This window comes from Cucurbita pepo, chromosome 12, assembly GCF_057944985.1.
Source record: "Cucurbita pepo subsp. pepo isolate OVF chromosome 12, ASM5794498v1, whole genome shotgun sequence".
NCBI classification, from domain to species: Eukaryota; Viridiplantae; Streptophyta; class Magnoliopsida; order Cucurbitales; family Cucurbitaceae; genus Cucurbita; species Cucurbita pepo.
The window spans coordinates 13,765,264-13,788,677 of NC_141809.1; the positions used below are offsets into that span (position 1 = coordinate 13,765,264).

The 23,414-nt window shown below is 35.8% G+C and overlaps 5 protein-coding genes across 8 annotated transcripts; 2 read left to right on the forward strand and 3 right to left on the reverse strand.

The window, feature by feature from the left end:
* Positions 1-2,418: 2,418 nt before the first annotated feature.
* LOC111807555 (CTP synthase family protein) lies at positions 2,419-9,197 on the forward strand. 3 transcript variants are annotated; one of them, XM_023693323.2, is made up of 23 exons: positions 2,419-2,735; positions 3,219-3,298; positions 3,429-3,515; positions 3,599-3,649; positions 3,757-3,874; positions 3,973-4,029; positions 4,189-4,253; positions 4,397-4,480; positions 4,810-4,860; positions 4,964-5,026; positions 5,220-5,266; positions 5,706-5,775; positions 5,859-5,921; positions 6,184-6,273; positions 6,357-6,395; positions 6,926-7,075; positions 7,189-7,266; positions 7,364-7,449; positions 7,776-7,824; positions 7,903-7,983; positions 8,147-8,240; positions 8,441-8,547; positions 8,817-9,197. In XM_023693323.2, exons 1-22 carry the CDS (start codon positions 2,618-2,620, stop codon positions 8,503-8,505), a joined length of 1,686 nt encoding a protein of 561 aa, XP_023549091.1. In that variant the 5' UTR covers positions 2,419-2,617; the 3' UTR covers positions 8,506-8,547; positions 8,817-9,197. The 3 variants fall into 3 exon arrangements, with proteins under 3 accessions (XP_023549091.1, XP_023549092.1, XP_023549093.1); XM_023693324.2 differs by lacking the exon at positions 2,419-2,735 and having other exon boundaries at positions 3,213-3,293; XM_023693325.2 differs by lacking the exon at positions 2,419-2,735 and having other exon boundaries at positions 3,214-3,354.
* A 268-nt stretch (positions 9,198-9,465) lies between these two features.
* LOC111807760 (uncharacterized) lies at positions 9,466-10,143 on the reverse strand. The gene has a single exon (XM_023693627.2). The coding sequence runs from the start codon at positions 10,048-10,050 to the stop codon at positions 9,541-9,543; it is 510 nt and encodes a 169-aa protein (XP_023549395.2). The 5' UTR covers positions 10,051-10,143; the 3' UTR covers positions 9,466-9,540.
* A 3,874-nt stretch (positions 10,144-14,017) lies between these two features.
* Positions 14,018-14,942, forward strand: LOC111786571 (uncharacterized). Its single transcript, XM_023666805.2, has one exon. The coding sequence runs from the start codon at positions 14,320-14,322 to the stop codon at positions 14,821-14,823; it is 504 nt and encodes a 167-aa protein (XP_023522573.1). The 5' UTR covers positions 14,018-14,319; the 3' UTR covers positions 14,824-14,942.
* Positions 14,943-14,955: 13 nt separating this feature from the next.
* Positions 14,956-15,456, reverse strand: LOC111786570 (zinc finger protein GIS3). Its single transcript, XM_023666804.2, has one exon. The coding sequence runs from the start codon at positions 15,454-15,456 to the stop codon at positions 14,956-14,958; it is 501 nt and encodes a 166-aa protein (XP_023522572.2).
* Positions 15,457-19,475: 4,019 nt separating this feature from the next.
* Positions 19,476-22,389, reverse strand: LOC111807373 (uncharacterized). Of its 2 annotated transcripts, none has more exons than XM_087128923.1 (9): positions 21,818-22,389; positions 21,333-21,463; positions 21,159-21,169; positions 20,978-21,072; positions 20,620-20,716; positions 20,409-20,523; positions 20,166-20,320; positions 19,958-20,083; positions 19,476-19,875 (listed from the first exon to the last, which is right to left on the reverse strand). In XM_087128923.1, the coding sequence occupies exons 1-9, from the start codon at positions 22,000-22,002 to the stop codon at positions 19,657-19,659; spliced, it is 1,134 nt and encodes a 377-aa protein (XP_086985049.1). In that variant the 5' UTR covers positions 22,003-22,389; the 3' UTR covers positions 19,476-19,656. The 2 variants fall into 2 exon arrangements, with proteins under 2 accessions (XP_086985049.1, XP_023548845.2); XM_023693077.2 differs by having other exon boundaries at positions 21,159-21,244; positions 21,818-22,387.
* Positions 22,390-23,414: the final 1,025 nt, after the last annotated feature.

Sequence of the window (23,414 nt, forward strand, 5' to 3'; positions counted from 1 at the left end):
CTTATCTCGAGGGTTGAATTGGGTTAGGTTATGAACCATATTTGAGTAATTCGGGTCACTGCCCTGAATTTTCTTAAATAGTTCAAAAAATTTCTCCAACCTACTAATATCCTTCAACTCATATTTGTCAACTCATATCACTATATACTTTTGCTCATAATCTTCTCGTTTAAACATTTCTTTATAAACTAACTAAGATTTAAACGACCATACTTTACTATTTCAATATTTTTCAACCGGTTAAGAAATGCTTTTAGCAAACAAATCATGAATTCGATTACTCTTTAATCAACCTTCAAAAAAAAATAGAAAAAATATATATATACATATAAAGAACCCCTTTTCCATTAGAATATTTGATGATTTATTCTCATTTGATAGATATAAATAGTCAAAGCCAAAAGGGTAAAGTGTTTATTCTGTTTGAAGGAGTGCCTTTCATTTTCAAGTTTATTGATTTTTTCTTTTAATACCAAAATCTCTCCCACGGAACTTTGTTTTTTGGGTAACTTTATCAAATACCAATAAACCAATATTTTATGTACATAAAGGCTTCTGATTCTTCCCCCAATTCTTCACTTTTATAATTATCATTAATAATATTAATTTCATACCACATAAATCAAAATACCCTTTTATACCAAATTTAACCCCCAAACTTATCCACTAATATTCTTTACCGTCCACTTTTTATTTCTTTAAACAAATATTTTCATTTATGCATATTTTAATTTTAATTTTATTGCTACGAGTTAGGTAGAAAATCACATTGTTTTTTCGGGTCGTTCTCATTGCACTAAACAGACTCTTCCAACACCACGTACTTTACTAAATCACTTACTCTCGTTAAATTGTATTCGTTGCTACGCTAATGAAACAACAAGTGCCGTAATTATCAACAGATATATTAATATGAATGCTCGAAAATCGAGGTTAGCTCGTGAAATCAAGACCATCGTGCTGAAAATTGCAAGCTGAAGTTAAATTACGTTTCTGTTACTTTTTCAACTATATCGTCCTGTCGTTATTTTTGTCGAGGTATAAATTTTGTTGTCGGTAATGAATTTATTATCATATTGATACTTTATTTAGCTATATTCGTGGAGCCACTATAAAAGTATTTTAATAAACTAGTTTATGGAATATGAAACTTTTATATTAATATTCTCCTTGTAATTTGTATTTTTATAATTTCGTAGTAAGATTCTGTTCGTTTGATTGATTTTTGGAATAATTTCGTTCTCGAATTGGTCGTTAATATTGAATTGTTTTCAAATTTATTGTCGGTCTCGAGTTCGTCCTCCAATCATTGCAGCATGCGCAAGGCTTTTGAAGTCACTCTTGCTGGAGTCTATACCTCGACTATGTTTGACACCGATGTCACTTTCGTCAGTTGTAAGACTATTGACAGAACCTATAAGTTGGCTACAACCAATTTATTGCGTTTACGAGCGTCGCTCTACATTGTCTTTTCCCTAATCTTGCTCGCAATTTAGTTGACGTGAGATCCCATATCAGTTGGAGAAGGAAACAAAACATTATTTATATGTAACGACCCAGATCCTCCACCGCTAGCAGATATTGTCCTCTGTCCTCTTTGGGCTTTCTTTGTTCTCCTCCGCTCTTTTCTTCCTCCAATCGATGTGGGACCGCCCTCAAATCTACCCCCTTTGGGGCCCAGCGTCTCTACTGGCACACCGCCTCGTGTCTACCCCCATTCGGGGAACAGCGAGAAGGCTGACACATCGTCCAGTGTCTAGCTTTGATACAATTAGCAACGACCCAAATCCACCGCTAGCAGATATTGTCCTCTTTGGGCTTTCCCTTTCGGGCTTCCCCTCAAGGCTTTAAAACGCGTCTGCTAAGGGAAGGTTTCCACACCTTTATAAACGATGATTTGTTCTCCTTCCCAACCAATGTGGGACATCATATTACAAGAGTGCAGAAACCTCTCCTTAAGAGACATGTTTTAATACGTGAGACATAACATATCAAATTGGACAATATTTGTCAGCGATAGGCTTGAGATGTTACAATTGAGTTCAAACTTCTCACCACTGAAGTTGCAGAAACCACCACGACCATAACTGCCTTTAACGATGTTGTAGCTTGGATCTTCCTCGTACTAGTTGTCATTGGTATCGACACTAAAGACAAAAAGAATACACGAGTTCATTGTTTCGTGTAGGTCATACTTTCAAGAATTACTGTTAGGATTTTCACGATGATTATTATTTTATCTAAAATGATTTAGTTACTTTTTTTTTTTAATATAATATTTAAAGATTTAAATTTAGGGAGTAAATTAAAATTAAAATTTAAAAGGATATTATTTAGAATTAAGAAAAATAATAAAAAGCGAAAGGTTTTATTAGGGATAGGGTGAATATATATATTAGCCCTGGAAGGAAGAAACGCATGCACTTAGCTTGAGAGAGTCCAGTCCAGACTGCGAGTCAAAACCCCTTTTTACTTTGGTCTCTCTTTCTAGGTTTAGTATAAAACCTGGTAACGAACAAAGCCGAACCTCCCACCTTCTTCTTCTTCTTCATCTTCACCCTCGAGCTTTCCCGCTCAGACATTAGCCGAAACTCTTTTTCCTCTCAATTTCTGCACAATGAAGTACGTTTTGGTCACCGGCGGCGTTGTTAGTGGACTCGGCAAAGGCGTCACCGCTAGCAGTATTGGCCTCGTCCTCAAAGCCTGTGGCCTGCGAGTTACCTCCATCAAAATCGGTTTTCTTCTCTTCTTCTTTTGCTTATTGTTTTCGTCAAACAACGATGTATTTTATGCACTGTTCTTGTGTTTTTCGCCTTTTGTTTTTGATTCTTGCTGCATTTTGTTTCCTGAACTGTACAATGTTGTCGCTTTTTATGAGTTTTTCCCTCTGTCAACTTGTTTGATTTATTGTGCATATTTTGGATTCTGTTTATTTGATTTTAGCGGTGTTCCTTTTCGGATTTTGGAATTTTTGTTTTTATATGCTTGTATTCTCTTAGGCTGTGATTAGTTCATCACGGTGGCGTGTTGATGACGAGTCTTTGTCCTACTTTTGTTTAGCGGTAGTTTATTCTTGTCTTCCGATCGTTTCTCAGTGGTCTGGTGATGGTCTGCATGTTCTCTTCAGATTATTAGTTCATTTAAAAAAACGATTATGGTTCGATTGCTTGCACGTGCCTGAGTTGGTCCTTAATGGTTTGTGGCGTTTGAATTTTCAGATCCGTACTTGAATATGGATGCCGGTACCATGTCTCCCTTCGAACATGGGGAAGTTTTTGTTCTTGATGATGGCGGTGAGGTAGCTTCCATTCCAGCCATACAAAAATGACTCTGCGTATTTCCTTTTGAGACATGGTGTAAAATTGTTTGAATATATTCTCCTTTCAGTTTCATTTGAGGTATGATTGTCCTTATATTTATTATTTCAGGTTGATCTAGACTTGGGAAACTATGAGCGTTTCCTAGATTTAACGTTGACAAGAGAGAACAATATTACGACAGGAAAAATATATCAGGTTATTGGAATAAGTTTTGTTCAAGTTCATACTTATGTATTGTACTAGCTTGCTCATTGATTCTATGTATGCAATTTTATCAGTCTGTTCTCGAGAAGGAACGAAGGGGTGATTACCTTGGGAAGACTGTTCAGGTGATGCTTCATATGTATCATGCTGCCAGTATTCCTTGCACAGATGTTACTTTTTACCTTTCCAGACTAATTTCTTAGTATTATTTTTATAATATCATTGAATTTAGGTGGTTCCACACATCACAGATGCCATTAAAAATCGCATTGAGTCAGTAGCTACCATTCCTGTGGACGGCCAGGAGGGCCCTGCTGATGTTTGTGTGATAGAACTAGGAGGGACTGTAGGTAACTTATCAATTATATTGGTGTGAAACGTTTCCCCGGTAATATTTTCATAACGTATGCTTTGTTCCAAGAAATAAATTTTTTGTGGCCTTTTTAAGGTGACATTGAATCAATGCCATTCATCGAAGCTTTGCGACAACTATCCTTTTCAGTTGGTAAGATAACAATGCAAACATTTTTTCTATGTTTGATGAGCACTTGAGTCTAGTCATATATAACTCTTATGTGCACTAATGTAGATCAAGCTCTTAGAAATCATAGTTTATTTATTTATTCATTATTTATTATTTTATCATTTCACTTCTTATTGTTAGGCCCAGACAACTTCTGCCTTATCCATGTGAGCTTAGTACCAGTATTGGGTGTTGTTGGGGAGCAAGTAAGAATCTATCTTTTTTATACTGTGCAAATAGTTTGTATAAAGTTTATGCTCTGTTCTCTTATATCTAGTCTGGTTATAAATTTTCTGTCTCCATTTTATGATGAATGTAGTCCTCACTATCTATCTGTCTTAAAACACAGAAAACGAAGCCTACACAACACAGTGTTCGAGAACTGAGAGCTTTAGGCTTAACTCCACATCTGCTGGCATGCCGATCCGCTCAGGTACATTTTCTTTACCAACAAATGCAAATAATAAGAGGCTTCAAAATGCACCGGACTGTTCATTTGGTTACAACTTTGTTTTCTTCCTTTGGCATCATAGTATGAGTTCAGAATGATAACCTTGGTCCATTTTTTATCTTGTACTGCAATATGTGCTGTTTTGGTTATATGTACTATGGTTTCATGTTGTATTTGGCAGTAATTTTGTTGAACCATCCCCAATTGCATTGTTATTTTTATTAAATGACTTAAATTTTGGCCTTCATATTCATTAAAATGGTTTTGATATTTCAAGGTGTGGTAAGGTTTTTGTTTTGGATTATATGTAGCCTATACTGGACAACACGAAGGAGAAGCTTTCACAGTTTTGCCATGTTCCCGTGAGTTGTTAATTGAGATTTTAAATTTTTGATGGAATTGTCTTTTCATTATTGATTACTAATTTTTGCCCATTACTTTTTTTTTTTTTTTTTGTCTTTTCAGGCTGGTAACATTCTCAATATCCATGATGTCCCAAACATCTGGCACGTTCCACTTTTGCTTAGGGTAGGTGTTAAACTCTATATACATGCATACATATGAATATGCACGCTCACATGCATATGTTTGTATTTATGTATGTGCGCATCTATTGATATGTATATGTATCTTATGTGATTATGTTTTTCTGTCGTTTTTGGCTTAGTTACATCTTGTTGGAAATTATACTTAAAGTTTCTTGGGTTTGTATTTGTCACAGAACCAGAATGCTCATCATTCAATTCTTAAACAACTTGACTTGCTCAGGTAATTTCCGAATCATTTTCAAAGAAATCTGATAATACTTCTTCAGATTGAGACTTTAGAAAACAAATCAACACAATGACTTTATTCTTCCTAAGAATTCAATTTGTCACTTTTAGAAACTACCCATTGTTGCATATAGATTACTCATTGAATTTTCTTATAAAAAACTACAAAGCTTGGATTATTTTTTATAAAGTTGGCCTCGCCTAACTTTTTGATGCCCTTTATGCGTCTCTCCATCCAGGCAAATTGGAAACTTATTGCCTTAAAATGTATTTTGCCCTTTAAAGACATTATATGTGTTACATAGCTTAGGAGAAAAAATAATAACGCTCAAAAATAAAATGTTAAGAAAAGTTGTTTAGGAAATCTGGATATGTATAAGCAGCATAAAGTGTGACTTGATTATGAATGCTAATAGCCATGTATGTTGTCCCAGGATTGCTGCTGCTCCTGATTTGCGTGACTGGACAAATATGGCTGCAACCCATGATAATATCACAAATTCAGTAAGTCTACTTTATGCTGTAATTTATGTACGTCTATATGATTTTTGCGAACTCTAAGATAATTAATATTTTGGCTTTTTTAGGTGAAAATTGCGATGGTAGGAAAGTACGTTGGTTTGACAGATTCATACCTTTCTGTTGTGAAGGTGCTATTTTAGTACTTCCTCAAAGAATTCAACTTCTCTTATTTCCACATGCATGGTTGTGGGGCTCTTGTAGTATATGTTTTCCAAACTTATTCTACATACATGCATAGATTATTCAAGAATTTATTCAATTCTGCACATTTTAACTGCAAAATGAGTATTGTTTCATTATTAGGGAGTTACGTTAATTTCTAGCTAGAAATAATATGAAAAAAGTTAATTGCTTTTGTATGACCTGTTGGGATCTATACTTATTTTGCAGGCCCTTCTTCATGCATGCATTGCATGTTCTTTGAAGCCATCAATAGATTGGATTGCGGCTACTGATCTTGAGGATGAAAGTTCCAAATCGGTATTTTTTTTGTACATGGAATCACAAATGCCTTCCATTAGCCCATAATTCCATCATTTAAATAATGAACTGTTCTTTTGTAGACACCGGAAGCACATGCTACTGCATGGGAGACTCTGAGGGTATGCTTTTCCTGGAACCTTTTTTTGGGATTAAAAATTATGATTGTGTTGCTTTTTTTTTTTTTTTTTTTTTTTTTTTTAAACTTAGCACACTCGGTATATAGCAACTCTTGGGACATTTTCATGTTTTATGTATTTAGTGTTTTTTCTTGCATAATCTCACGTATCCTGCTTTTTATTGGCATACATGTGAACTATAATTTAACTTCATTGGTGGTGGTGGGATTTCTTTTTTGTCGTTCAAATTTCTCCAGCAGTTTATTCAGTTGATGGAATGGTTATAAAATTATATCCGAAGTTACTTGGAAAATAAGGTTCGAAACATCGTGGTCCCTTAATACACCATAATTTGTGTTAATCGATGTGTTTGTATTATGTAATTTTCAGTAATTGCGGTTTTGAAATTGGAATGTTGAAAGTACTACAATTTTCATGTTAGTATATTTAAGAGATGGACAAAGGGGGATGGTTTATTATGGCTCTTGGTTTAAAGCCTTTCCGATCCTTTCTTGATAACCTATTTTTTTCAGAAAGCATCGTGTGTCTTGGTTCCTGGAGGATTTGGAGATCGGGGTGTGAAAGGTATGATATTAGCTGCAAAGTATGCCAGGGAAAACAAAGTTCCATACTTTGGGATTTGCTTGGGCATGCAGATTTCTGTAATTGAGTTCGCTAGAAATGTAAGTGATTTTTTTTTTTTTTTCAATAGCTAAACTTCAATTTTTTTAAAATTTTGTATTTATGTTATTTCTGCTGTTGCGATCCCCATCCTCATATGTTTGCTTTCTTTTAGGTTTTGGGTTGGGAAAAGGCAAACAGTACAGAGTTTGACGATGGGACGCCAAATCCTGTTGTTATTTTCATGCCTGAGGTGCTGATTTCTTTAAGACAATTTGTATGTTGCTTACTGTTAAGCTACTTCTAAATGTAATCTGTTAGGACTTGTTTCCCTCTGTGTTCGTGTGTAGGGTTCAAAGACACATATGGGAAGTACTATGAGATTAGGATCTCGAAGAACACTATTCCAGACTGCTGACTGTATTACTTCGAGGGTGTATGTGTTCTTATTCTTTTACCACGTTTACATGCTTAATGACAAGTTCAGTTCACCCTGGTATTTATTGTTGGAGAAACTATATTGGAAGTACCTGAACTATATTGGTAGTTGAATTGAGTTCACCCTTGTAACTACTTTTGATGCTCGTGTACCCCTGCAACATATTTTTCCATTTAATTTTATATATTGCACGTGGGTCTCTTTAAGCCAATAGTACCAAGAGGTTGGTTTAGTTATGGTCCCAATTCAATCCAAAGTGTCTATATCTTTTGCACATTTCGTTGTAGCATTTATCCTGCCCCTAACTCTTTCGGGATTGATAGGTATCATAACTCACAATATGTGGATGAACGGCATCGGCATAGATATGAGGTAGGTTTTTAAAGTTTATCTGGCTGCGAAGTTTGATACTTGGGAAGGTTTGACACGACTAAAATCATTATTTTGCAGGTAAATCCAGAGTTCATCGGGACATTTGAAGAAGCTGGCCTGAAATTTGTTGGGAAGGATGAGACTGGAAATCGAATGGAGGTAGGTTCCCATTTGTGAGATGTGCTAGTTTTCACTCATCGTCAGGTGTTGAATGATGTCATTCCTGCACCGGCAATTTCTAGTCATTAGGTGCTAGGCCATTACTGGTCTGTGAATCAAATACGTAAATTAATGAGATCTTATGCATCTCTTTTTTCTCCAGATTTTAGAGCTTCCAAGCCATCCCTTCTATGTGGGTGTACAATTTCATCCAGAATTTAAATCTCGGCCCAGGAGGCCGTCGCCTGTCTTTCTAGGTAAAATCTGTTCTCAAATTCATCCTACCCTGTTTTCTCTGTTTCCCATTAAAATGTAAAAGAGAACTCCCACTACAAGCAGCAGTGACATGCCTAATAACATTTTCAATGCTTCAAGTGCTATTTTAATGTATTTTCCCTCTCTCTTTGCTATTGAAATCATGATATAATATTAACTTTTATTAACTCTACTTTTGAAGGTTTTATACTGGCAGCAACGGGGCAGTTGGACTTATATCTCGAAAAGCAACAAAATGGAAGTTGATGCATAATTTATCACTAGTTATTCCTACTACATTCTTTCAAGGTAAACCAACTTCTTATAAGTTTATTTCTTCTTGTTCACTGGCAGAAACAAAAATATGACCCATTTTTCTGTTATCCTAAAAATTGTTAGGAATCACGACTCTCCACGATGATATGATATTGTCCACTTTGAGCATAAGCTCTCATGGCAATGGAGATAGTATTCCTCACTTATAAACCCACGATCTTCCACTAAATTAACCAACGTGGGACTCACTCCCAATAATCCTCAACAAAAATTTCCCGTTCTGATACACTTGTCTTTTGCAGAAAAGGAACTCGATTCTTTTTGCTGGGTTAAATGTGTACTATGAGGATGAACTCCAATATGAGGTGTTTTATGCAAGTAGCTGTCCGGTATAAAGTAGTCGTATCAAAGACTATACAAGTAATTGTAGTGGGATACAGAAGATTGTGTTCTTCGCAATTATAGCGTTTTGACATCCTCCGAGTTGGCACGAGCTTAGTTTTCCGGTGAAGTGTTTTTGTTTTTTTTCCTTTTCTAGTTCTTTGCACCCCCAACACAATTTAGCTCTCTTCTAGCATACAAGTATCTTGATTTAAGTGTAGTATGGACGAGACAAACATGTGGAAAACTGAAAAAGGATTGTATTTATACTATTTATCAAGTAGAACTTCGTTTAGTTTTAATCCTTCTTGTATCATCCCCGTCTTGATCGATTGGCGATACTTGGGGAATGCCAGAAGCCATTTTTTGGCTATTCTTTTTGTCTTTTCAATTACAGCTTCGGTCGTTGAACTTTGTTTAGCTTAAGCGTTCGTTTGATTTTCATGTTAGGCTAATTTTTTCTTTATAAAATTGGTTTTAGAGTTTGATTTGTACTTAAATTTGCTCATTGGATTCAAGGAATGGCAATACCTCATTTTTAGAAACAGAAAAAAATAAAGAACACCCAAGAACTGTAACGAATGAATCTTATTGTATGCATATTTATAAAAACAACTTTCAAAATTCATAAGCAAAACTCTCGTTTCAATGATTTTTATCATATTGCGAAAATGAAATCTGTCTTTGCATTTTCATTTGCTCATAGAACTCAGCTATGAACTTCTCAGCTCTCAAATCGATCCCATTTTCTTCCTCATCCTCTTGTTCCTCCCCACCGTCATATCCCGAACTCCTCCGCTCGCTACCCTGGCTATAAACTTCACTACCATCATCGTCACTGTCACAGTCGTCTTCAAACTCGTATTCAAAATCAACCGTCTCCGGAGTAATGCAGGGTAAGTGGAATCGCATGGAGGTAGGACGATGCATCTTTATGTGAAAAACAGGTGTTTCGTCGAAGGAAAGCTCGTGATCACCATAATGTAGGTGACCACGGGGCGTTGAGTGGCCAAGCGTCTTGATGAACTTGGGAACAAGGCGGAGGTGATCCATGAGAAACCTCCGCTTGAAAACGCCACCTTTTCTAGCCCATATGATTGCTAGACGAAGAAAGTTCCATGCTCTACGACCCACATTGCTGTTTTTCCTTGGCATTTTGAAGAAGAAGAAGAAGAACAGAACAACAACGAGAGAGGTTTCAGGTTTTGATCGAATTTTAGTTGGAGGAGTTTTAGATTTGTGTTTGGTGGAAAAAGAAGGCGAAATGATTTATTTATACGAAGCATGGAATTTTGTACGCGTCGAACGGGGTTTTGTGGGCGGTGGCGTCTGGTGGGGGAACACGGCTGTACGCGCTATAAACCAACCTGGATACATACATATTATTTTATATATTTTTATTATTATTATTCATATTTTAGCCTAAATTGCTATTTTACCCGTGTTTTTCCTTCAATTACAAGTTTAGTCTCTTAATTTTAAAGTTTGCGTTTATGTCCTTCAACTTTTGTCTAATGAATTTTTAACCCAATCAAGTGGAACTTTAAATCTTCAATTTCATGTACGTTAGATGAACACGACTCTCACAATAGAAAATGATCATGAGTTTATAATCTATAAATACTATCTCCATTAGTACGAGGCATTTTGGAGAACCCCAAAGCAAAATCATATTCCAAATTTAAAAAAATTTAAAAACTAAATTTGTAACTATTGAAAATACAAGGACCCGATAGAACACAAACATTAAATTTAATGTAATTTAACGTTAACAAAATAACTAATGCATTCTCCTTTGTGAAGGGGTATAACCATTGTAAATTGAATTAAATAAAATCATCAACCAATTAAATATTATTTAGTTTATGAAATGTTTGAAAAATATGAATTTGTATGGGAGTTTATATAACTTGTATATAGACAATCAATTCAAGAAATCTATATATTAATTTAATTTGTAAGTTTCTGATTTAAGAAGTTAATTGGGATTTTTAAGCCTAGTTTAAGTTTATTAATAACTTTTAAAATAATTGTTGTCAATTATATTTTTTAAAAAATAAAAGCTGAATTAAAAAGAAAATTATAAATTAATATTAAATTGTTGTAAATAATCAATATCACTAAACAATAAAAATGGTTATTAAAAAAAAAAAAACACCAAAAATTACCTTGGAAGGTAAGTTTTGTTTATTTGATTTTCCCCCTTCTTTCTTGAAGAATGCTAAAATTAATCTTGAAAAAAAAGAAAATCATTTAGTAAAAGTATGTATTTTTCACCCTTAAATTAGAAGTAATTACCACCAAAATTTAATTTTTAGTTTTTTATCTATTAAAAAAAATTAATATTTTGAATTTTATGGAACAAAAATTTATTTTTATGTTTAATAGATGAGTTAATTTTTATTAAATAAAACATAATAAATTTGGCTGCCAATCACAAATTTAAAATTGAGAATTAAATCTATAATTTAATAATTAAAAAATGAAATGAATAATAAAAATTAATTAGATATTTAATAAATATAAAAAATTTGAAAAGAAATAGTGTATGATTAGACAGCCAACTGGTGCCACCAGCTGTGTTTTGAGTTAAATCCAATTCAAATTGAAATAGAGCCGTTTGAACCTATAGCCATGTTTCTTCCTTTTGTCTTTTTCTTCCTTTTTATTTATTTATTTAATATATATATATACCTACACTAATTACACTCGAGTAAATAAAAGATATATAATTGAACTGAGAATACTTCGTCTTAAAATATTTTTTAAATTATTAAATAAATTTTTTAAAAAATCACTATTATTCTTTAATTTTGATTTAAAAAGAAAAAAAAGAAGAAGTTAATTTAAAAATTATTTATATAAAATATTTATTTAATTAAACATCAAAACCGTGCTCTGGAAGCTCTTCTCACTTTCAATTATTGTGATTCAAAATCTCTGTATTATTTTTTTTTAAATTTTAAATAAATTTCTCAATTTCCAATGATTAGCCATTTTAAGCGGAAAATATTTGTTTTTTTTTTTTTTTTTTTTTTTTTTTTTTTTAATTTAAAAAATTGAAGAGTTGACCAAATAAGGTCAAACCAAAGAAAACAGCCGATTTGTTGTTCATTACGCGACTTGGCTGCCACTCAGATCCATAATTTTTGTCTCTCTTATTATTAATTATTCTAAATTTCATAAATTTTTTTTTTTTTGTCTTTTATTTCTTTTAAAATATCTATTTTAATCTATAAAAAATATGTATATTTTAGCTCTTCTAATTTGTCCTTCGTATATTATTAAGATGGGTAAATATATTATACCACAAAAATTTTTATTTTTAGTATTAACGTGTGACTAGAAATGGAAAGATGTTACATTTTTTATTAGGCATTTAACAGCTTAGACGTCCCGAAAACTATTAAAATTATCCATAAACAGCTTATAGATACTACAGAGTATGAATATTTTGTCCATTTATTTATTGACTGTGTCAATGAAAATTGACGTGGGATCTACTAATATTAAAAAATATTTAAAAGATAAAATTGTAATGTGAACTAAAAAGTATAGAAATTTCTAAGAAACTAGTAAGAAACTTATCTAGAACTTACCATGTTTGGTAAGAAATTAATTTTGTAGTTTTGTTCATTAAGTGAACATTTATTGAAAAATTGAGACTATATTTAATAAATATAAATATAATTTTCAAATAGGAAAGTTGAAGAGAAGAACGAATCATTTTTATAAGGATGTTTGAAAATTTTTCCTAGTAGATACGCTCTAAAAACGTGAGGCTAATCTATTAACGATGGGCTTGAGCTATTATATATGGTATAAGAGTTCGACATTGGGTGATGGGCCATCGAGAATGTTGGGCCTTTAAGGGGGTGAATTGTGACTCATATGGTATCAAAGTCAGACACCGGCTGGTGTGCCAACGAGAATGTTGGGTCTCTATGGGGGTGGATTGTGAGATCGCATATCGGTTAGAGAGGGGAATGAAACATTTCTTATCAGGGTGTGAATACCTCTCCCTGGTAGATGTGTTTTAAAATCGTAAGACTGATAATGATACGTAACGAGCTAAAACGAACAATATGTGTTACTGGTAGGATCGGATTATGCAAATTTTGAAAGGAAGGAAGTTTGTGGGAGTGAAATTGGGGATAATGGGCCATGTCTAAGGCTGTCATACACTTATGACCAAACTGCAAATGGGTTTGAAAGATTCAAAAGAAGCAATAGAAAACACTTCAAAATCCAGCTTTCGTTCTTATTTTGAGGACAAAACCAACCATAATACCATCATGAAATGCCACAACACTAACTTTTTAGGTTAACCCATCCATCATCTTAGCCTAACACCCACTTCCATTCTCTATTCATACAATAACTTAGGGGAATTATATTAATATTTAATCAAATCTCGACCTTACTTCTACTGAATCGTCTATAGAAGCTCATCATTTTTCTTACCGTTTAATGTCTAGAATTCGTGTTTAAAGAGTTTTGATCATGAGCTATCACGAAAATCTCTATATTGCTGGAAAACTTCACCATTTCTCGAGTTGAATCTCATTAGTATGAAATGATTTCCAAAAATTAAAGGAAACCCATTTGATTGAAATGAAAAATATGCGCTAAAAAAAACGTCCCACACCTTTTCACCTAGTGTTCGAGTTTAGTTAAGAAAAGGTAGTTGTACTCTTACCTTTTCCTTTTCTTTCACCATGCCTCCTCTTGTGGCCTAAGCGAGCTACACTATGACACATGTGAGTGTCATAGTGCGAGCTGGTGTGCCAAGACGAGGGTCTCAAGCGACTTCCTTTGAAATGGGTTTTTCAAGAATAGTATCGGGCGACATGGGTGTGTCGGTATTGTGCCCCAATCCATGTGTCGGAGGTTGATATATGCACCCGTTATTCGTAAATGACATGACATGGGCACGGGAGGCCCAATGCCTCAATAGAATCTGGATGGATGAGTGTTCGGGATGTCCATATGCGATGTTGCATTGAGAGACTTTGGCCCCGAGTAGAGACAAGATCGAGCCAAATGACTTAGTCCAGTGTATGTAAGGTTATGAGATCGTGATATAGCAATAATTGCAAACAATTCATGTTTTGGGAATGACAAAACTTGTGAGCATTGCTTATCTATACATACATTAATGGAAAAAGAAGCCTAAGTTTTGGTTGAATTTAGCCCAAATAATAAGGGCACAAAGACCTAACCTCCATCAACCTTGCATCCCCTAAATATAAGCCTTTCCAAATTTAAACATAAATGGCCATGGCCGCCCGCCACCTTTCTTTATAAAACTAACCATTACCCCTCCTCCTCCTCCTCCTCCTCTAAGTTAGCTTCTTCTTTCCCTTCCGTCCCGGAGCGCCCGCCGACCACCTTCTCGCTTCCTCCCTCGTTCCCAAACCTTATATGGACCTAAAATCCCAACCCATCTCCAACTCCGGCCAGACCAAGAAGAAAAGTAATCGAGCCATGCAAATTTTCAAGCTTTCCCTCTTCATGCTCCGTCGTCGATCCAAGAAATCAAAGGCATCGGTCGACATGGGTTCCGATAAAGGCTTGTGGCAGCGGCTGTTGGCCTCCATTCGCCCTCTCCACATCCAAGACAACGAATCGCCTCCGACCATAGTCCACACATCGTTGGCTCCAAAACCGATAGAAGTTTACGAGGAGTCACCAATACCATTGTCATCATCGCCATCCTCGTCGATTTCATCGTCGACATTGTTTTCTTGTACGTCGATGTCGTCTTCTTTTTGCACAAGACAACATGCCTCTGAACCCAACCTTCAAGAACTCGACAATGATGAAAACACCATCGACGGAGGCGACGAAATGATCGATGCAAAGGCGGACGAGTTCATAGCGCAATTCTACGAACAAATGAGACGTCAACAAAATGGGTTTGCATGAGAAATGGAGTGTGCATGGATCTTCAATTATTTAATCTTTTTGTTATTTATTAAAAAAAAAATAAAATAATGGATTTTGGAATTAAATTGGTGTAATTAAATAAGCTAATTCCCATTAAATTGTGATTAATGTTCATAAAGTTAATTTAAGATGAAGATCAACAGCACCCACATGATTTGGTAATCCCTTTTCACCATCCAATTTACACCCTGAAGATTCCATTTTTCCGAACATCCACCGCCCTGATGACGCCGATACGCCGCCGTACGCCGCCGTAAAGTACCCGTTGCGGCACGGAGGCAGAATTCTAGAACCACCACTACTGCCAATGTTGGTGTAAAGCGGCGGCGGTCGGAGTGCGTGGAAATAAAGGGCGCGTTTGGCCCTTGGGCGCTCTCTCTTGTGGGCATTCTGGTGGCCGCCGAGGGCCTGCGAGTTGGCAAATACTCGGCGGCAGAATTGACAACGGAACTTTCTATCGTGGTCGGAGCTGATATCGCCGCCACCCCCTTCGGGGGTTTCCGGTTGAACGCCGTCGTGCTCGACGAGTGGGAACCCGAATAGCTTGAGAATGGACATTTTATTGGACGGAGCAATATTGTTTTGGTGTGTTCCCTTCTTCGTCTCGCTCATGTAGGCTACATTTATAGGCTTTTTTTTTTTATTATTATTTTTTTTAATATAATTCTCGACTCGGGTCCCATTTATTTAATGGAGAAATCTCTTTTTAAGAGAGATTCGTGTCTGGTTGAGACAAAATTCATATGATACACATTATTGTGCTTGCATGGTAGCTCGTTACGTATCTTTGTCAGCCTCACAGTTGTAAAACGTGTATGTTAAAGAGAGGTTTCCACACTCTTATAATGAATGCTTCATTCTCATCTTTAATCGATGTGGGGTCTCACAATCCATCCCCTTGAGTGCCCAGCGTCCTCGCTGGCACACTGTTCGGTACGTATCGTCATCAGCCTCACGGTTGTAAAACGTGTGTGTTAAGGAGAGGTTTCCACACTCTTATAATGAATGCTTCATTCCCGTCTCTAATCGATGTGAGATCTCACAATCCAACCCCTTGAGAGCCCAGTGACACAATCGCACTTTCGAAGGCAGCGGACTAGCGATTGTGCGACACTCACTTTCCAACGACAAGTGAGCTAAGCCAATTTGTTCTTGCGTCGCCTACGGCCAAGCGACGTATGATCGAGCCTCTAGCCTCGGTTTTAAAAGAAGGTTTTAGAAAACGAGGAGAGAGAGAAATTTTAGAAAGAGAGATTTTGGAAAGAGACGTTATATAAGCAAGCAAGAGAAAGATAACAACGGCTTATCATCCCTATAGTACATTCTCAGCCATTTTATGTCTAGCAGGCCTAGACATGATATTTTTGAGGCGTCATACGCCCTAGAACTACAAAAGGAAAAACACTAGAATGAAAAGACATAACAAGGGTTTGGCTTGTCATGGGCATGCGGCCATGGGCAACACGCCCTGGACGAGCATGACCGTGACACCCAGCGTCCTCGCTGACACACTGCTCGGTGCCCTAACTCTAATACCCTTTGTACCAATCCTACCCCACCATATATTGGTGAATCAAAATCTCATTTTTATGATACGATTGTTTCATAGTTGATGAGACCTTTTGTGGACTATAAATTGTATAAAGAATCTTTGCATACTCTTCTCTTCTAATCTCCGTTCTATAATTAATATTTTTTATTTAGTTTATTAATTTGAATAATTATCACGTACCATTTTGATCACATTTTCAGTAAAAATTAATGAACATAGTCGATAAAATTTAACGGTCGATATTTAAATAATATAATATTTAATTTTAAGAAGAAAATCCATAGTGGAAGAAGAGTTGAATTTTTGCAACAATGTTCGTATCAAAGAGAAGATCGACAAAGATCTAAATGAAGGGTATCTTTAAGATATGTGTCCATCAAATCTTGAGGTCATAAAAGGAGGACGGATCGTATCGACTCTTATTATTTTTTGGAATTTCAACCATTTATAGAAATTATTTAGTAAAATAATTATCACTTAATCCTAATGAAATGAAATATGATTAGATTAATGTTGTTAGATTTTGATTAGATTAAGATTAATGTTGTTAGATTTTGATTAGATTAAGGATAGGATTAGGTAAGATATAGAACAAGTGCATGGGACGACATGTGTTTATGTGACGTTTCGTAATTGGATGATTGAGTTGAGATGTCGGCCATGTTTGGTTTTTTCTTTTTTCTTAAAAATCGAGATAAAAAATGAAAAAGAAAATTGGTTCAGTCCTATGAATCCTCAACATACCTAGATGTTATTATGTGTTATGATTTTAATTATTAATGCAACACATATTATGAATAAGTAAGGTTTTTTTAAATCATTAAAAAAATAACAGCTTAACGAGCGACCTAACCCAAAAACAGAGAGTTGGGTTATGAACCTACTCGGGTCATTTGGGTCATTAACTTGAAATTTTGAATCGGTAAAAAAAAAACTTTCAATTCAACCCGTATATACCTCTATAAATTGATTGTGTCGCATATAGATATTAAGTGGAGCGAAGATACTAAATACAACGATGCTGAAAAAGGATTTTAACTATAACACCTACCCGAACGAAAAAAAAAAAATATATATTAGAGATTACTGACAAAGTGTTCGTGTTTATCTTAAGAGTACTTAAAGTGTTGGTGACGTGCAATCTGTCTTTTAACTATATTTGTTGAATCAAGTCGATTTAACGATGTTTGTACCAACTTTTTCTTACACTTGTAGCTATAATTGTCGTGTCATTTCACTTTCGTAATAGTCACCCCACTCGAACGATTACTATACGAGCAATACTTTATAAAACTTGAAAATTAAGCAAAAAAATAAAAATAAAAATAAAATAGTGTAACACTTGCAAAATTATTGCACGAACTGTTGGTCTCCTGCCACTGTCATGATGGCGTCAAATCCATCATTCCCTTGCGCTGATTGGACTAAAATTATTTGAGTGGGCTGTGGTGGGCCTGGCCCATTATCACTAGGCCCACTAAACCCAAAAGGAAAAAAAAGGTTTGATAGATTGATGGATGGATGGAATGAGAGATTGTGATCAAATTCAAGTACACCCAATAGGCCCCTCTTCTTTATTTTCTCCACTTTCAACTATTACTATTTTGATGTATTTCACTTTCTTTTCAAACCCGTGTCGTTCGTTCGTTCGTCTCGTATGTTATTTTGCATCATCCGCTCTTGTTTTAGATACCTTAAAGTGTTAATACAGATGTAAGAATATTTCGACTTGGTCTAGAAGTCTACTTAGGTCTAACGAGTGGTTTTGCTTGAATAACTTGTTCTTTTTTGGTTTTAAAGAATATGTCTCGTAGAACGGTATGTAACAACTCAAGCTCACCGCTAGTAGATATTGTCTACTTTGATCTATTACGTCATTCTCACGATTTTAAAATGTGTCTGGTAGGAGAAGTTTCAACACCCTTGTAAGGAATGTTTTGTTCCCTTCTTCAACTGATGTGGGACCTCACACGGTACGATGGTGTTACGATCCCAATTTCGTTCCAGATCACCACTCCATAATGTTCCAAGTCTCGAGTTTTTTTTTCTTTTTTTTTTGGGAATCGTGAGGAAAGAAAAGCCTATGATTTTGCGACAAGTTATGTGGAGATACACAATCTTGGTACCAAAGATTTGTCTGCCTCTCCTTACAAACGACAATCTAACAAAGTGTGTATAGGTGGATGCCTTCACTTTTTTTCTATAGCTTTCCCTTTCACTAACCAATGATACCACTTGTGGGGGACACCCCACCCATCTCGACCCATCTCGTTTTTTACACTGTAGCGGTCATAACGTCGTAAGAGAAATTGAATATCGATAATAAAACAACGAAACCCATAATAGAAATTGGGTAGCAGTTGCATATGCTTTTCCCTATTGATGAATCTGGAACCACACGAATTAGGAGGTTGGTTACCCATCTCTCCCAAGGACTCCCTGATTTGTCATGTGACCCTCCTAGACGCACCTAGAACACACTTTTGTCTGCGTCAAACATCGACCCTGATGGTATCGACGATAGGGGCCTATCATGATTATTGCTTCCTGAATTTTAAAAACAAAAAAAACCCGACATTTTAGAAAAATAATTAAAAAACATTATGATTTAAAAGCTAGGGAATCTTTTGGAAGAGACAATTATGGGGAGAAAAGGATGGAAGTGATTAATTTAATTAAGCAAAGGGCATATGCCCCTAAGTTGGCCACAAATAAGATTTGCTTTCTAAATGTTAAGGTCAACCATGCAAGGGATACCCCATTTGTCACTTTCAACTTCATTTCATTGCTTTATTTCAATCTTATTGTTTGTTCCTTTTCTTTTTCTTTTTTTCCATACAATTTTTAATCCTACTTAAATGTAACCGATCGAACCAAATCAAATCAAACTAAAATGATTCTATTTGCTATAGTTCTTTTTTTTTTTTTTTTTTTTTGTTTAGTTTTTTCATTTTTCCGTAAAGGGCTTAGCATGAAATAGACATGCAAAAGGTTTAGCATGACATGGACATGCAAAGGGTTTGGCATAGCATAGACATGCAGCAGCCACGAGCAACATGTCCTAGACAAACATGACCTCTAACAGTAATAAATCTCTCTTTAGCTTTATCTCAATAACAAATATTTGCCAAAAAAGTTCGAACAGTAATAAATGTTAAACAAATTGGCATGTAATCTAAAGTATCACTCTTAAAAAGTTGTCTCAAACTTCTCTACTTCATAGTAACCATTCATAGTAACCATCTCCTTGCTCGCTATAATCATTGCATCTTAAGAAACTCAAAATTTGTCTCATTGAGTTTTTGTGCAGCAGATGTCAAAGTGGCATCACTTTTGCAGAAAGCAAACCTGATATATCTCTTTTGGTAGCTACAATCTTCCTCGACACGCTTGTCTTTCGACGAATTCGTTTGAAAAAATCCGCATCCTGGCACCGCTACCACTCCGGCTCGTTTTATCAGTTCCTCAACACAATCAACCTGAAAGTAATCGATGAAAAAGAATGTCATTTCACTTAAATACAATGGCCAACCGATCTTAAGATTAAGTAGAGATATGTACATCAGTAAGTGTGCAACTTTTGGGGAGTTCTGCAAATAGAAAAAAGGAGCCTTGAGGCTCAAACTGGACTTGAAAACCAATATCGACGAGCAACTTAACGATGAAGTCTCTTTTTGCCTCGTAGTCCTGCACGTCAAACAACATATTCCATGAATGGAACATAGATAACAGAGGATGGAATGTGAGATTCGGTTCAATCGAATTGTACTCGTCTTAGTGACTCAAAAAATTCCGGAGGACTTCGCAATGCAATCAAGGCAGCTTCCTGGAAAGGGGCTGGAGCAGAGTCTGTAATTCTAACATGAATGTTCCTCATTGCAGAGGCAATATAAGCAGGAGCGATAGCCCAACCAACCCTCCAACCTAAGTTAGAGGAAACAGTAAGGCGAAACAACATGAGCACTTGTAAATTCATTAAATGCAAAGGTTTAGGTATGGATCTAGATGTAACCTGTAACAGAAAACGTTTTAGACAATGAAGATGTAATGATCGTCCTCGAGTGCATTCCTGGAAGTGTGGCAAGAGATATATGCTTTGCATTGCCAAATGTTATATACTCGTAAACCTGTCGAACGCGTAATGGAAAAACAAGTCCTTCAAGATGGGTAAAGTTATTCCCTGGCAGAGTGATATGATATTCAATGAACATGATTAATCATACTTCATCTGTTATGGCTAGGCAATCATTGGCGCAGCATGCTCCCGCAATTGTATCAAGTTCATCTTTGGAGAACACCTTTCCAGTTGGATTGTGAGGGCTGTGCAAACCACAAGTGCAAATTGTTGATCATCATATAAGAAAGATCACCAAAAGTTCAGGAAAAATCACCAAAACAGAAGTTTCTTGCTTAGTATCTTATTGTTGTTCGGGATTGACAACATCGACCATTCATCATTTATCTAATACAATAAAAGGAAATGATATCCCAATCTTCCATGTTGAATTGAATAGCATCCTTTAGAAGAAATAAGTCAAGATTTATAACTTGATTATCTAGACACGCATGTGAAATTCTTACCTGTTCAATACTAAAGCTTTTGTTCTATGCGTGAAGGACTTCAAAAGCTTATTTGGGTCCAGATTCCACTGAGGTGGGTCAAGTGTTACATATACCTGTTCATTATGAGTTCAAAATCAGCTGGGAAATCAGTTTTAGAAATCAGAGGAATCAATTTTAGACGAGAAACACGGTAACTTACTGGCACGCCCCCTGCAATGGATACAACATTTGCATATGTATCAAACGATGGATCGAAAATTATAACTTCATCACCAGGATTTATCACTATCAAATCAGAAGATATTAAGATCATAAAACACATTACATGAACTAACAGGAAAACAACACCAAATAAAAACGTGGAGACATGTACCGGAAAATACAGCAGCAGCAAATGCCTCAGTTTGGCCACAACAAATAGCAATATCGGTAAGAGGGTTAACATCTAAGCCATGTGTTTTCTTTGCTATCCTGGCGAGTTCGTCACATACTCCCTGCACATGCCTTCTCTTTCAACACTATGTTCAGTATATTTAAGAAGATGAATTGCATAAACATACTTTCTTTTAGAAGAAACAATGACAGAATTATCTCAAATGGGAGGGGATGGAGGAACTCCTCAATAAGCATATGTAAATTGACAAACTGGATGTTGAAATTACTGGATCCAAATTCCTGGTACCATCACCAAGCATTTCCAGACATCATTACATACTCGCATCACAATCTTTTAAGCAATAACGAAATCAAGGTATGATAATACCGACGCCAGATATTGAAGTTACAAATTCGATTAGCATTATCGCCAAAAGTCACAGAACAATCCAAAAGCAAGAAGTAAAGAGTAGAAGAGTGAACCTGTACTGGTTGAAATCGGAGTTGATGGCGGAAATGGCGGCGTCTTTTAGGGTGAGCGGTGCCGGAAAATCAGGAAATCCTTCGGCGAGGTTGATGGCGTTGCATTGCTGAGCAATAAGAGAGAGTTGTTGAATTGGTGAAGCGGTGAATCTCTTGGCTACAGAGGAAAGCTTCTCCTCCTCCATGCCCAATTCTCAGCCAAGTTTCATCAGACGAACGGATTTTACAATGTAATTTATTTACTCAATTTTCTTATCTTTATCATTATCTTTATCTTTATCCTTAAGAACCAAAAAGTAATAAATCAATAAACATTTTAGATAAATGGTAGAATTAAAACATTTGAGAGATCTTATGCTTTTTCTTGATTATAATTCTACTCAACTACTTGCTGGTTGGTTTTGGTTTGATCTTCTACTCATGGCCTTCCTCATAAACCGCTCGGATCTCTCTGCTTCGACCTTCCACCATCTCTAATGCCATTTCGAGCCAGAGTCTGGTCAATATGGAGATGCAGAAACAGAGGGTCTGCGTCCACTGTGGCACCACTGGACCCATCTGAAGAGTCGGTCTTAACGGGCCAAGTGGTAACAATATAACTGTTCATATGACTCGATACTTAGTCGATCGATCTAGACTTACTTAAGAGGAAGATCGTGAATTCTTATGCTTAAAATGTATAATATCATATCATTGGAAATAGTCGAGATGTCTAACATGATATCAATGTTGGATGATGAAAGTCCCACATCTGCTAATTTAAGGAATGATCATGGGTTTATAAACAAAGAATACTAGCTCAATTCGTGTGAGTTCTTTTGGGGAAGCCCAAAGCAAAGCCATAAGCGCTTATGCTCAAAGTGGACAATATCATACCCTTGTCAAGAGTCGTGTTTGTCTAACATGGTATCAAAGTCATGCCCTAAACCTCTTGTCAAGAGTCGTGTTTGTATCAAAGCAAGTTGTGCCAATAGATTGGTAAATCTTTAAATGTCGAACAAAGGACTCCAAAAGAAAAAGAAGTTCTTTGAAGACAGTAAATCTTCGAAAGCAGTAAAAAATGACTAAGACCTCGATTATGGGGAGGCTTTTTGGGAAGTCCAAAGAAAGTCATAAGTGAAGTTCTTTGAAGACAGTAAATCTTCAGTAAAAAATGACTGAGACCTAGATTAAGGGGAGGCTTTTTGGGAAGTCCAAAGAAAGCCATAAGTGTTTATGGTCAAATAAGATAATATCATACCATTATGGAGAGTCATGTTCGTCTAACAATTAGAATCATGCTCTTGACTTAGTCATGCCAATAAAATCACTAATTCCAAGAGCTGAAAAGTTGTGAGTCTCAAAATATAACCAAAAGTTACTCGAATGTCAAATAAATGGTGTATTATGTCGTGTTCAAGAGCTTCAGAAAAAGAGTCGAGCCGGGTGGATAATTATGAAGAAAAATAGTCTCCCCTACCCCAGAAATGGACGTGGGATTCGATACAGGAAGATGAAGAATAACAATGGGGGAGTGAATAAGGGCGAAAAGTGGAAGAAAAAATAGGAGCCAGAATCGGTGAAGGTTCTAGGCACATCTACAACCACGCGACAAGAC

What these genes read in the sequence shown, in the direction of transcription:
- LOC111807555 (XM_023693323.2), top strand. Translation starts at nt 2,618, where the DNA reads ATGAAGTACGTTTTGGTCACCGGCGGCGTTGTTAGTGGACTCGGCAAA. An exon ending in TTCTTGATGATGGCGGTGAG is followed by an intron (nt 3,299 to 3,428) that starts GTAGCTTCCATT and finishes TTATTATTTCAG; the next exon opens with GTTGATCTAGACTTGGGAAA. An exon ending in GACTGTATTACTTCGAGGGT is followed by an intron (nt 7,450 to 7,775) that starts GTATGTGTTCTT and finishes CGGGATTGATAG; the next exon opens with GTATCATAACTCACAATATG.
- LOC111807760 (XM_023693627.2), bottom strand. Translation starts at nt 10,050, where the DNA reads ATGCCAAGGAAAAACAGCAATGTGGGTCGTAGAGCATGGAACTTTCTT.
- LOC111786571 (XM_023666805.2), top strand. Translation starts at nt 14,320, where the DNA reads ATGGACCTAAAATCCCAACCCATCTCCAACTCCGGCCAGACCAAGAAG.
- LOC111786570 (XM_023666804.2), bottom strand. Translation starts at nt 15,456, where the DNA reads ATGAGCGAGACGAAGAAGGGAACACACCAAAACAATATTGCTCCGTCC.
- LOC111807373 (XM_023693077.2), bottom strand. Translation starts at nt 22,002, where the DNA reads ATGGAGGAGGAGAAGCTTTCCTCTGTAGCCAAGAGATTCACCGCTTCA. An exon ending in GCCTAGCCATAACAGATGAA is followed by an intron (nt 20,524 to 20,619) that starts GTATGATTAATC and finishes CGCGTTCGACAG; the next exon opens with GTTTACGAGTATATAACATT. An exon ending in TTTTTGAGTCACTAAGACGA is followed by an intron (nt 20,084 to 20,165) that starts GTACAATTCGAT and finishes TTTGACGTGCAG; the next exon opens with GACTACGAGGCAAAAAGAGA.